The sequence below is a fragment of the Ixodes scapularis genome, unplaced genomic scaffold (genome assembly GCF_016920785.2).
Source record: "Ixodes scapularis isolate PalLabHiFi unplaced genomic scaffold, ASM1692078v2 PGA_scaffold3__209_contigs__length_174095766, whole genome shotgun sequence".
Classification (NCBI taxonomy): Eukaryota; Metazoa; Arthropoda; class Arachnida; order Ixodida; family Ixodidae; genus Ixodes; species Ixodes scapularis.
Window position 1 is genome coordinate 124788892 of NW_024609868.1, and position 14393 is coordinate 124803284.

General features: G+C 44.2%; 1 protein-coding gene across 1 annotated transcript in view; it reads left to right on the forward strand.

The window, feature by feature from the left end:
• LOC8032978 (flavin-containing monooxygenase 5) overlaps nt 1–14393 on the forward strand; it is a 77254-nt gene that overhangs the window by 12233 nt on the left and 50628 nt on the right. Inside the window, exon 2 of the mRNA XM_029982792.4 lies at nt 12353–12770. Coding sequence (XP_029838652.2) covers nt 12353–12770 — 418 coding nt within the window. The remainder of the gene's footprint in view (nt 1–12352; nt 12771–14393) is intronic.

Consider the following 14393-nt stretch of genomic DNA (forward strand, 5'->3'; position numbering starts at 1 on the left):
TCCTTTACAATTGCAACTCGATGCTGACGTGACACCCGGCGAAGAAAGGTTGGACCGGCATTGCGACCCACGAACTGTTACAGCGATCGACTGTGAGGTGCAGTCGTGTCAGAATAAAATGGAATACTAATAACAAAATGTACATACTATGTTGCGAAGGTAATCCATACGGCGTTTATTTGAGCTTGATATCACACAAAACAGAGATAGAAGCGATGAGAGCCCCTTTTCGACGACAGCGTTCGTCACCGTTGCCTCGGAAAACAAGGAGATGACAAGAGGAAGAGATTGACCTCTTAATCTAGAATTGAGGTCAGCGATCAAACTATATACGGGAAGGGTTCACAAGGATCGCGCGGGCATATTCCATTCAGCGCGCCAGCCGGTCGTGGGCAGACGGTCTTCGCCAAGGACCGTCAGATCATCGCTGCGCCGAGTCGGAGTGCCTGCTAGGCCTATCTGCCGATCGGTCGGAGTCCGTACTCGTGGCCCTTGGAGTTTTTCGCGGGTGTCTGTGGATCCAGCGTTCTTGTTCGTTCGTCGTGGTCTGTTTCAAGTAGTTTTTACTTGTTTCTTGCTGCTTGAAGTCGGGACGCGTGAGAAGCGCACGTAGAAAAATAAACATCCGTTGGTTGTCGCGACCAAATGAGCGACGCTGTCGGCCATGCTGATTTGATCGTAAGAAGTGCGTAAGACAGCTTCGGAGCTGTCGTAGGATTTCGTCGTAACCTGCGCAAAACTTACGAAAATTTCGTTTCGTGAATACGGATTTGTTCTTAAGTTTTGTCTTACGCACATTTTTGGCGTAAGATCGTTTTGTGAATCTGGCCTCAGATTCCTTGCGGGGTTTGCGCGGCCACTTGCATCGGCGAAGCAAAGAACTTTACAGAGAGAATCCGTCAACATAAAAACGACGTACGCAAGTTTGATCGTGACCGTAGGGCGGTCGCTGAGCACTGCGACGTCAATGACCATTGTCTTGACTTTGACAACGCATGCGTCATTAACATTGAGACAAATTCCCGAAAGAGACTGTGTCTCGAATCCTAGTATATTCAAACAACGCCAGCGGACATCGATCGGCGTCTCGGAGCTTTACCATTCGCATATGTGAACGGGCTTCGTCACTTTATTGAAACATGGCCAGAAATTTGTGACAAGCTATTCTAGTTCACTTATTTACCGACACGTGGCGTATTCACCTTTAACTTTTACGTCGTGTGCAAATTCCCGCCAAACCGAAATGCGTTCCGCGTGCAATGAATAAAATTGTGAAAAATAGAAAATAGAGCTACGTTATCAGAGCTTCTCAAACAGTACTACAGAAAGGGGGAAGATCAATTGATGGACAGCACAAAGAACACGCAGAGAGCGTGCTGACGCGGCAGTAAAACCCGCGCCAGTGTTGGTGGTTAATTCGACGAGACGGGTTGTTTGTGTGTGTCAGTGTGTGCGTGCGTCCGTGCGTGCGCGTGTGCGTGTGAACGCGCGCGCGTGTGTGTGTGCGTGTGGTGGGGGAGAGTGTAAAAGCAGCCTGTGAGCGCATTTTGAGGCAAACAAACGCAAGACGGGCGCAAAGAGCGGACGAGCACGCCGTATCAGCGCCTCCCGGTTGCAAGAAGTCGATAACACTATTATTCCGCGTTTTCATATCTAGCGATATGGAAGCAAAAAAGTCAGATCTGCGGAAGAATTCCGAACAAGTATTCGAAAAACTACCCGACAATACATATGCGATATTTTTGGAAAGTTGTTTGCAGATTGGCGAGTGTGTCGAGTAAACTACAACAAAAAGGATCCATATTTTGTGTTGCCTAAATTAGGCTTTCATGAACTCCACAACCATCGTATCGCTACACTGCCTCCGCTGAAGTCATCAGGAGCGAAATATTCTCTTTGGTATGACCACTCGCTGTGCTGATGTCTGGCTTCCTTTTTTCTTGGGATTTTTCTTGAAATTGGTAAAACTGAAAAACTCCGAACTGAAATTTTTGAATTAAATGAAACCCCAGGTTAACTGGAAAAATTGCTTTATTTCTGTTGACCCCGAAAACAAACTGCCCTTTTCCGCGAGGCTGCTTCCTTCTGCTGCAATTATTGTTTCTGCATGGGCCACTTAGTGATAACTGGCGCGAATAACATTGTGTGTTGTAAAAACGCGATAGATGTGCAATAGCTTTACGACGTAAGCCCTGATAAACCCTGATTTCTGGTCGACACCAGAAATAGATACCGAAAACAGAGAACTTTGAAAAAATGAACACCCAAAGACACCCTTAAATTTAAAAAAGAATACACAAAAATACGGAACCCTACCTATAAGTTATAACGAAATCTAAAAGCTGCACCAACATATACGAAATCCAGCTTATAATTAGGATTCTGCGTTTTCGGAGTTTATTTCTGCTTAAAATCGCGGAGTGTTGTTTAGTGCTTATTTTTTACCATAAATTCAGAGTTCTTTGGAGCTTTCTTTCATCGTACAGAGTTTTTCGGCTTTTTCGGCGAAGTGAACGAAAGGTTGAAAACAGCAGTTTGTGAATTTAGTAAAAGTATCCTTTTCAATGAGAAACGTGTTCGACGATTCCCCTTTTTTAAAATAGAAGCTAAACGGAAGTTCTTTGTGATCATACAAACGAAAGTTGATACTGCGAGGTCCTGAAAAAGGCCTGCAGTTTTTCAAATAAATAAATAAATATTAGATATAGAGAAGTAGAGTAAAACTTGTTTGAAGATCCCTGGAAAATATTAAGACCAGTAGGATTCATAGCAGTTGGCGGTCCTGAAAAATCTGAGTTTTTTTGGGTAAATATAAATATTAAAATATTTTACCGGAAGTATTTTTTCGATTTTATCGAATTGGTCCGAAAACACAGAAGCATACTTACAGTACTCACGTCCGCCCCAGAAACCGGAATACGCCTAATATATTTAGAAGCCTTTATTAAGTAAATGGAGGAAGGATCTCCACGGTGACGATAAAAATAAAAAGCCGGTTTAATTATGCAAACTGTGTTAAAATAGAAGGAAATAATGAATTATTTATTTTGGAGGTATCGTTGAACTGTACCCGACCGTCATCTCGATCCTTTCAGAGCGAGCGCTCTCTCCTTCCTCTTTCTTAGTTTCTTCCGTGTCTATTTAGTCTCCGGAAGCTTGCACCTTCTTTTTCTTAGTCTACAATACTTAATGATATCACCAAACGTACAGAATTACGCATTCAGAACCCGTCTAAAACTGTACCGCGCTATTCATATAGTCTCATTCTCGATTTATTAGCGAGTCAGATCTTAGGCAATGTAAGTTCATTCATCCTCTCCAGACTCGTCGACTAATCTCGCTCTTTTGCTTACTTCATCGGTTCCTTCAAAACTTCGGTCAGTCCAGTTCACCTCTTTTGGAACCACTGCCAAGCGGGGCAATGCCAGCTCCAACGGCAAGGCTAAGTCCGTCCTGATATTTTTTATAGCGTTGCTCCCCCCCCCTCTCTCTGTCTTTCTCTCTCTCTCTCTCTGCCTCTCTTTCGTTCTATTTTATTAAGAACCACCGGATTCTTTTCGTAAAAAGCAGCGAAAGCTTCCAGCGAATATTTCGTTCAGCATCCATCCTTTTAAAACCTCAGCACTTCCTCGTGCCATCCAGAACTCAAACGATCTTTCCGACAATAATTGACACCATATCAGATCGCAAAAAGTTGCGCGGTGCACTGGTTAACAGTTTCTTTCCACCAGGCTGGCACTCAACAAACTGAGTTTTTTCTTCTGTTGTTGAGCTATTGTAACCCTTACATTGTGTTCTTGCTCCCAAGGGCTTACTTATCAAAGCACGTTTATTCCGATTATCACAAAACGTTCGTCTGCCGTCGAAGGAATATTCTAAACTGTATCTTTGTTTTTTGTGTGTCACTATTGGGCTTATTCACATGTCATCACTTTTTACATTAGTGCTACATACCTCTTCCGCGGCAGACGTTTTCAGCGCTCAAGAATAAATAAAGTTGTGGCTACGCTTTCCGTGAGAAAGTCAGGAAATGCATGAAGTACATTTGTTTATTGTTCATTTTTGTTTGTTTATTACCTACAGTTCGCCCTTGGGGCATTATTATTTTTGTTTATTTATTACCTACAGTTCGACTTGGGGTATTAATATTTAAATGGCGGGGAGAAGTTCACACAAATATGTGGCCGAGGACTCGAGATTGCCTTTTCGAGTAACCAGACACTTCGTTTGTTTTGACGTTCGCTCGCTATGTAATACCTCACCTCAGCTTTCAGGCCCACGTGACAAACTCCCACAATTCAGCTCAAAACGGCGTTATGACCATATCAGGAGTTCTTAGTACTTATCAGAAATTTGCACACGCCACCACGTTTTTGGAGCATGACATAAGAGCAGTAGTGAGGACTGCTGCACCGAGATTGTGAAGATTATTCACATTTCAAGAAACAGGCTGCTTCGCATGTGCGTTGTATATAATCAAAAACACGTACGTGTGGAAAAATACAAATGTTGTTCTGTCAACAACATGAATGATATTGCCTTTTTCACTTCCGCATAATTCCAGCGTAACTTGCTGATACTCCTATCAGAAAGGTAGTTCCAAAAGTGCAATGCAACGCCGTTCTTATTCTAATGCGTGAGTACTACTCCGCTGACACAGCGGCCACCGAGCGAGATTGGTTCCTGCTATAGTAAGAAGAGGAAATCGGAGGATTTAGGAACGACTTTATAACTCCACAGTAAATTCAGCTGAAACGAGCGGAACTCCCGAATCTTTGATTTTGTCCAAACGCCGAGGTCTAGTATAAAAACTAATTCGAGTAAATATGCGATATATTCCTGAAGTATGCAATTCTTTGGTCCTATTCCGTTAATTGCTTTAAACAGACACAGTCGTTAAAGTTTGATCATATAGCATGACCTCACTACAATGATTAGAGCCTGTGTTCCTCAAGGCCTTCAAATACTCTTACAAAAACGTCGTGAGCTTATGTTAATGTCTGCCCTCACACATCATAAAGTTAAAAAACCTTTCTCAGTTTTCACGTCGGTCGGTCTGTCGAAGGGGTGGTGGTTGCAACCACATAAGATATCGCACCTTCGGTGGTCGCACGGACACGTGATCATGATCATAAGGGATCACCTGTCCATCGTCACTGAGGTCACGTGACCATAGTCCGTGGGGTCCCGTCCACCACGTGACCACATAAGAAATAGCGCACCTTTGATGGCCACACATGGTCGCGTGACTGAGTCGGAAGCAACCTGACAATACTGATAATAGCGCACTTTTGCTGGCCACATGTTCATGCGTAAGCGTTGTTCGTTTGTGGGTGGGGGTCACGTGACCATGGCCCATCGGTTTTCGTCCACCACGTAGCCACACTAGAAATAACGAACCTGCTGGTCGCACGGTCAAGTGCCCATGATCCGTGGGGTCACGCGTGACCGTCGACCAGTACGTGATCCCCCCGCAGTACCCTTCCGGAGCATCTTCAGAATTCCAAAAAAGCACTCACGGAACAAGCCATATAAAGGACCTCACGGAAGTCGACAAAGATTCATGGAGGTTCCATAACAGTTCCAGACCCCTTTAACGAAGAAGCGTTTACGCCATAAAAGACGGTGCAAAATGCTGCAAGTTCCATGAGAATCTCCTACACGATTTGGTTTATAATTTCTTATTTATAGCTATATCTAATTTTTCTCTTCAATGAACCGCAGCAAACGTTACGATTCATCCCAGCCAACCCAGCCCGGTGAGCGTGCCACATGACTTTACATTTTTCACACTGCTGCGCAATACCGTCTGATCACGTGGCGCACTCTCTGTGTTGGTTTGGTTCCGAGGTTCGTGAAGTACCTTTCTGTTTATTTGTGACTGAGACAGAGAAATATCCGTTTCTTTCTCAATGCTCTTTATTCCAGGGCTAACATAATTTTCTACAGCAGTACGCTTCCGGCCACCGTTTTATTGAGCAAAGACTGAGGGTCTGGCTACTTTGTTAGGAAAGGGGAGATCAAAGTTAGTGTTAAAGAAAAAACATAGCTTAGCTTATCACTTCGCGTCCGCATACACGATGCACGCACGCGCGCACGTTGCGCTTTTAGAATTGCTTTGAAGGCTCGTTGGGCGTTGTCGTGTTGTCCATGGGCCAAGCAGTTTGGCGAGTCTGAAAGGTTTCAGTGTTCATCCGCTCAGATGTTGTTTCTATGATATCTCCTCGAACCTTGGTCTCTCTATACTCAAGTGGTAGACGACGCGAAATATATAATTTTCATCCCTCTACTACATGCTGTTATCATGGAAAATACTTGAAAATAACTCTATGTTGAAAAAAAAACAAAAAACGCTTCAAAGTGGACCTGGTTTTTCAGTACTGACGGTTTCGCCCTACTTTTCAAATTTGAGCACACGCGCCTTCACAGGGAGCTTTTGGAGCACGGCTCATGCACCCATTCTGGGCGCAATATATAATTTTCATCCCTCTACTACATGCTAGTGCCATGGCAAATACCTGGAAATAAATCTGTCTTGAGAAAAACCGCTCCGAAGTGGACCTGGTTTTTCCGTTTCGACGGTTTCGTCCCATTTTTAAAGTTTGAGCACCCGCGCCTTCACAGGGAACTTTTGGAGCACGGCTCATGCACCCATTCTGGGCGAAATATATAATTTTCATCCCTCTACTACATGCTAGTGCCATGGCAAATACTTGGAAATAAATCTATCTTGAGAAAAACCGCTCCGAAGTGGACCTGGTTTTTCCGTTTCGACGGTTTCGTCCCATTTTTAAAGTTTGAGCACCCGCGCCTTCACAGGGAACTTTTGGAGCACGGCTCATGCACCCATTCTGGGCGAAATATATAATTTTCATCCCTCTACTACATGCTAGTGCCATGGCAAATACTTGGAAATAAATCTATCTTGAGAAAAACCGCTCAGAAGTGGACCTGGTTTTTCCGTTTCGACGGTTTCGTCCCATTTTTAAAGTTTGAGCACCCGCGCCTTCACAGGGAACTTTTGGAGCACGGCTCATGCACTTATTCTGGGCGAAATATATAATTTTCATCCCTCTACTACATGCTAGTGCCATGGCAAATACTTGGAAATAAATCTGTCTTCAGAAAAACCGCTCCGAAGTGGACCTGGTTTTTCCGTTTCGACGGTTTCGTCCCATTTTTAAAGTTTGAGCACCCGCGCCTTCACAGGGAACTTTTGGAGCACGGCTCATGCACCCATTCTGGGCGAAATATATAATTTTCATCCCTTTACTACATGCTAGTGCCATGGCAAATACTTGGAAATAAATCTATCTTGAGAAAAACCGCTCCGAAGTGGACCTGGTTTTTCCGTTTCGACGGTTTCGTCCCATTTTTAAAGTTTGAGCACCCGCGCCTTCACAGGGAACTTTTGGAGCACGGCTCATGCACCCATTCTGGGCGAAATATATAATTTTCATCCCTCTACTACATGCTAGTGCCATGGCAAATACTTGGAAATAAATCTGTCTTCAGAAAAACCGCTCCGAAGTGGACCTGGTTTTTCCGTTTCGACGGTTTCGTCCCATTTTTAAAGTTTGAGCACCCGCGCCTTCACGGGGAACTTTTGGAGCACGGCTCATGCACCCATTCTGGGCGAAATATATAATTTTCATCCCTCTACTACATGCTAGTGCCATGGCAAATACTTGGAAATAAATCTATCTTGAGAAAAACCGCTGCGAAGTGGACCTGGTTTTTCCGTTTCGACGGTTTCGTCCCATTTTTAAAGTTTGAGCACCCGCGCCTTCACAGGGAACTTTTGGAGCACGGCTCATGCACCCATTCTGGGCGAAATATATAATTTTCATCCCTCTACTACATGCTAGTGCTATGGCAAATACTTGGAAATAAATCTATCTTGAGAAAAACCGCTCCGAAGTGGACCTGGTTTTTCTGTTTCGACGGTTTCGTCCCATTTTTAAAGTTTGAGCACCCGCGCCTTCACAGGGAACTTTTGGAGCACGGCTCATGCACCCATTCTGGGCGCAATATATAATTTTCATCCCTCTACTAGATGCTAGTGCCATGGCAAATACCTGGAAATAAATCTGTCTTGAGAAAAACCGCTCCGAAGTGGACCTGGTTTTTCCGTTTCGACGGTTTCGTCCCATTTTTAAAGTTTGAGCACCCGCGCCTTCACAGGGAACTTTTGGAGCACGGCTCATGCACCCATTCTGGGCGAAATATATAATTTTCATCCCTTTACTACATGCTAGTGCCATGGCAAATACTTGGAAATAAATCTATCTTGAGAAAAACCGCTCCGAAGTGGACCTGGTTTTTCCGTTTCGACGGTTTCGTCCCATTTTTAAAGTTTGAGCACCCGCGCCTTCACAGGGAACTTTTGGAGCACGGCTCATGCACCCATTCTGGGCGAAATATATAATTTTCATCCCTCTACTACATGCTAGTGCCATGGCAAATACTTGGAAATAAATCTATCTTGAGAAAAACCGCTCCGAAGTGGACCTGGTTTTTCCGTTTCGACGGTTTCGTCCCATTTTTAAAGTTTGAGCACCCGCGCCTACACAGGGAACTTTTGGAGCACGGCTCATGCACCCATTCTGGGCGAAATATATAATTTTCATCCCTCTACTACATGCTAGTGCCATGGCAAATACTTGGAAATAAATCTGTCTTCAGAAAAACCGCTCCGAAGTGGACCTGGTTTTTCCGTTTCGACGGTTTCGTCCCATTTTTAAAGTTTGAGCACCCGCGCCTTCACGGGGAACTTTTGGAGCACGGCTCATGCACCCATTCTGGGCGAAATATATAATTTTCATCCCTCTACTACATGCTAGTGCCATGGCAAATACTTGGAAATAAATCTATCTTGAGAAAAACCGCTCCGAAGTGGACCTGGTTTTTCCGTTTCGACGGTTTCGTCCCATTTTTAAAGTTTGAGCACCCGCGCCTTCACAGGGAACTTTTGGAGCACGGCTCATGCACCCATTCTGGGCGAAATATATAATTTTCATCCCTCTACTACATGCTAGTGCTATGGCAAATACTTGGAAATAAATCTATCTTGAGAAAAACCGCTCCGAAGTGGACCTGGTTTTTCCGTTTCGACGGTTTCGTCCCGTTTTTAAAGTTTGAGCACCCGCGCCTTCACAGGGAACTTTTGGAGCACGGCTCATGCACCCATTCTGGGCGCAATATATAATTTTCATCCCTCTACTACATGCTAGTGCCATGGCAAATACTTGGAAATAAATCTATCTTGAGAAAAACCGCTCCGAAGTGGACCTGGTTTTTCCGTTTCGACGGTTTCGTCCCATTTTTAAAGTTTGAGCACCCGCGCCTTCACAGGGAACTTTTGGAGCACGGCTCATGCACCCATTCTGGGCGAAATATATAATTTTCATCCCTCTACTACATGCTAGTGCCATGGCAAATACTTGGAAATAAATCTATCTTGAGAAAAACCGCTCCGAAGTGGACCTGGTTTTTCCGTTTCGACGGTTTCGTCCCATTTTTAAAGTTTGAGCACCCGCGCCTTCACAGGGAACTTTTGGAGCACGGCTCATGCACCCATTCTGGGCGAAATATATAATTTTCATCCCTCTACTACATGCTAGTGCCATGGCAAATACTTGGAAATAAATCTATCTTCAGAAAAACCGCTCCGAAGTGGACCTGGTTTTTCCGTTTCGACGGTTTCGTCCCATTTTTAAAGTTTGAGCACCCGCGCCTTCACAGGGAACTTTTGGAGCACTGCTCATGCACTTATTCTGGGCGAAATATATAATTTTCATCCCTCTACTACATGCTAGTGCCATGGCAAATACTTGGAAATAAATCTGTCTTCAGAAAAACCGCTCCGAAGTGGACCTGGTTTTTCCGTTTCGACGGTTTCGTCCCATTTTTAAAGTTTGAGCACCCGCGCCTTCACAGGGAACTTTTGGAGCACGGCTCATGCACCCATTCTGGGCGAAATATATAACTTTCATCCCTCTACTACATGCTAGTGCCATGGCAAATACTTGGAAATAAATCTGTCTTGAGAAAAACCGCTCCGAAGTGGACCTGGTTTTTCCGTTTCGACGGTTTCGTCCCATTTTTAAAGTTTGAGCACCCGCGCCTTCACAGGGAACTTTTGGAGCACGGCTCATGCACCCATTTTGGGCGAAATATATCATTTTCATCCCTCTACTACATGCTGGTGCCATGGCAAATACTTGGAAATAAATCTGTCTTGAGAAAAACCGCTTCAAACTAGACCTGGTTTTTCCGTTTTGACGGCTTCGTCCAACTTTTCAAATTTGGGCCTCCGCTCATCCACAAGGAACTTGTTTAGAACATTCGGGTCTTTAACTGGGAAAATGATAAAATTTAAGTCCATCAAATCAATCATGGTACAACTGCATATCCTTGAAAATAAACCTCCTCGATGGGAAAGGCGTTCGAGCGAGGACGTTACGTAGTTCTCATTTTCCAATGTTCTCCTCGCTGGATCGACCGACATGTTTTTTACTTGATATTTTGAATTTATGTGCTTGACGTGTCATCAAGAGACCATCAAGTACAGTCAGCTTCCTTGCCAAATAATCACTCAATATTCCCACTTTATTCGCCCTAAATGTAGCTTCGCCAAGGTCAATAATTTCTTAATGATTAATAACAATATTTCTATACCTTTTCTTAGCCATGATAAAATTTCTAAATGAAAAAACAAATAGTTGCTTTCTTTGTTTGGTAGTTTAGTGATTCCAGCAGCAGAATGCAGGAAACGATTCTGAACAGCTGGCTGATCGATTATGCGCCTGGTTCGACAAACTGGTCTCAGGAACCCGAGCAAATAAGTTTGAGAGAAGACAGGGCGTACACTACGCTTCCTGGATGTTTTTGCCTTGTCGCAGTTATATGGCAAATCTCGTATCTTTCTGTATTTTTAAACTAGGGAGGTTTGAAAATCACTTTGTGTGGCACGTCTGGGAGAGGTGCCCCAGAAGGATGTTTTTTCTACGCATTACAAAATATCATACAAATCACGAAACTTTGTCATATGATTGGGGGAGGGTTGTATTTATAATATAAAATTAAAATTTATTTCACTCACCTAATAATATATTTTAAAAACCGATCAAACCTGATACCACCCATAGTGGCTATGAATCAAATAATTTACTCGAATGAGGAACCTGCAGTTTATGCGCTGTAATCTTGACTTTTTTGCGGAAGGATTGGATCGTGTCAGAGATTGGACGGGTAGCATAGCAAATCTGAAAAAAATGTGATGTTGAGCAAATATTGCCGTATTTCTATATTTAATACATTGCTTCTATGGGAGCGTTGCCATAATCCGCCAAGAGATGGCGCTAGCATGCGATGGCACAGATTTCTGGGGATGGGATACAGCCGTAGGGGAAAAAGACCAAATACCCACCGTAGAAGAAAAAGAAAAGGACACTGCTCCGCAACGGTCATAGCCGTAGTCGCCCCTGTTGGAGAGGCCGAATTGGCTTCCAAACGTAGGGTCCCTTATAGAAAAAATTGTTGGTGTTTGAACCTTTTATAATTAATTACTCCCACCCAGACAGATCTCTGTCAAGTGTTTACTTTTAAATATAAAATATTTATTTATTTTGTATAAGATAAAAATTATAAAATGTATATTTTTACCGCATTTCTATATTTGTATAGGTATGTATATACATGGTCCTCTTGCCAGTGCCACTGCAACCTCTTAATGGGGGTGCTGGAACTCGTCAAGCTACAATCCTGCAGCTTTTTCTCCAGTGCCCTTGTACCAAGTGTATTGCTTGCGAAAAAAATGAACTGATTTGTATTTAAACTACATACGTTGCCGAGGAAGAATTGCTGGGGCAAGTTTGTGAAAAGTCGAAGTTTATGCGTAATAAAACGTTGTCAGACAACGAGTTACTCGCAGCGCCATAGGATTCTCACACGTCTCTATACCACGACCGCTTTCATTTTTCATTTCATTTCTGGTACTCCTTGCACCAAAAAGCTGGTCTTTGGTCTTTAGTTTAACCCTAATAATCTCTACCCTTCCTGGTGTACCGCAACTGAATTAAAATCAGTTCAAGCCTACATTCGCTGTATGTAAAGAAAACTAGTCATCTTTTTCTTTTTTTTTTGCTTCCGCTGAAGTTCATTTTTTGAAATTTTGAGGTGATGTTTCCACCATCCTTGGGCACCTATGTGGTAACTGGTAGCTTGGCACGCTGCCAAGCCAATTTATAAGGTCACATTATAAGATTCCGCGGGATTTGAGTGCCCGCTGCGCATTGCCAGGCCTACAGCGCATCGTAAGTAAGACGCAAACTGCTTTCTTGTTCCACAGTGACTTCCCGCCTCCCAAGGAAGCCCCCAACTATATGCATCATTCGAAGATGTTGGCGTACCTCAGAAGCTACGCGGACCATTTCGGAATCACGGGTAAAGTACGCCTTCGTCACGAAGTCCTCCGTGTGACTCAGGCCGACGACTATAACTCCACCGGTCGCTGGGATGTCGTCGTCAAGGATCTAGCCAACGGCATCGAGCGCAGAGAGACTTTCGACGCCGTGCTGGTGGCGTCAGGGCGACACGGGTTCCCGAACGCTCCTACGTTCAAGGGCCAGGAAAAATTCAAGGGCAGGGTCGTTCACACGCACAGCCTCAAGGTCCCGGACCAGTTCAAAGACAAGAGAGTCGCTGTCGTGGGCATCGGCAACTCCGCCGTCGACGCTGCCATTGACGCATGCCATGTGGCTGCCGAGGTGAGTCTCATCTGCCGGAGGCCGAACATATTACAGAACGCACACACGTCAGCAGAGTCAGGTCAACGCGAAATACCTTACCACGCAAAAAGACGAGCGCCACCTTAAACATATCCGCGTTTATGGAATATGATTTGTGCAAGCCGGCAGACTGAGCTGATTGCGTCTGCACTGAGTTGCTCATGGGAAACTCCGATGCGACTTTTTTCCAAACCAACTTTTTTTATTTCGCCTTTTTTTCTGTTTGATGTTAAATTGCAATAATCAGTGTACAGTTCTATTTATTCTCCAAACTGGCTTCTTTGACACAAATTATGCGATCGCAACATTCCATGTTGCAGACTCCGGCAGTGCTCGGGCGCGACGGCGTGTCTTTTGAACGTGCGTGTTTCACGCGCGAGTTCTCACACGCAAGGCCTTCTGCTGACTTAACCACGCTCGCCGGTGTGCTTGTCCACAACGTAGACATTTTTAGGAGGGAGAGTTAAGAAATATATAAACACGCTTTGAAGAGAAATGAGCAGTGAAAATTTTCGCGGGACTTTGATAACATTCCCTAGCGGAAATTACGTAGTGGTCATAAGAAATTTTGAAGGATTTGCCAAATATTAGCCTACCTAACGTTAAATTGTCTTGACGTTTCTATCAGAAAGGCAAATGCCATCTATTTTAACCATTGTGTCTTCTTCACTTTCTCTAGAAAAAAAAAAAAAAGACAATATCTGCGTATAGTAACTTTCAACTTTATAGCAAAAGGTAGGTCTTGCTTGTGCTCTGTATGCTGAAGAGTGAATTTTCCGGCTTCAAGATGATCTGTGTGTCGTGCAAGTGCAGTCAATGCCATATAGAATGCAGACGGCTCACGTGAAGGCAGGACAGTTGAATACTTTAGCCTGCCGTTTTAAGTTGGTCGTTGACGATAAAGATTTAGCTAGTTCGGAAAAAGAAAACAACATCCCCACACGACAGACTAGTCTGAAACCCCTCTCACCACAGTGACGAGGAAAACATTAGTGTTGACGATTGGGCTAGTTGGTCATTCATATTAGCGGAAAACGAACAGCGCAAGGACAAGGACAGAGTAGAAGGCAGAACAGCGCTGTGTGTGTCTACCGCCTTCTACTCTGTCCTTGTCCTTGCGCTGTTTGTTTTCCGCTAAGAGGAAAACATACTACAGTGACAATAAATTCTTGGATGGTGGGATATCAAACCTACAACAAGCGGAACTACAGGAAGAAAAATATAGAGACAAATGGGAGTAAATACTATTTTTGCTCGTGAGTTTGCCCGAGTTGCAGCGGCCCCGAGTTGCAGCGGCCCCTTAGCCTTCCAAAGGAACTGAGCGATACCGGTTCCGCTGCGCTGTTGCTGTTTGTGGGCTGTGCAGCTCGTAGAGTGCAGTGTTGCCCGTTCCGTCTCGTCAGTCTACGCTTGGAAGGTGAGGTTGGTGGAGAGAAATTAACGCTCCTTGAACATTTTACAGCATCAGATGTACTGAGTGTGTACTGGACGAGCGTCCTGTTCCCTAAAAAAACGGAGCATGCGCGCGTTTTTCGCACGTGACTGCGGCGCCGAGAAAGGGCGAGTACAACAGTGATACCCTCGCCCTATCGCTAATGATAG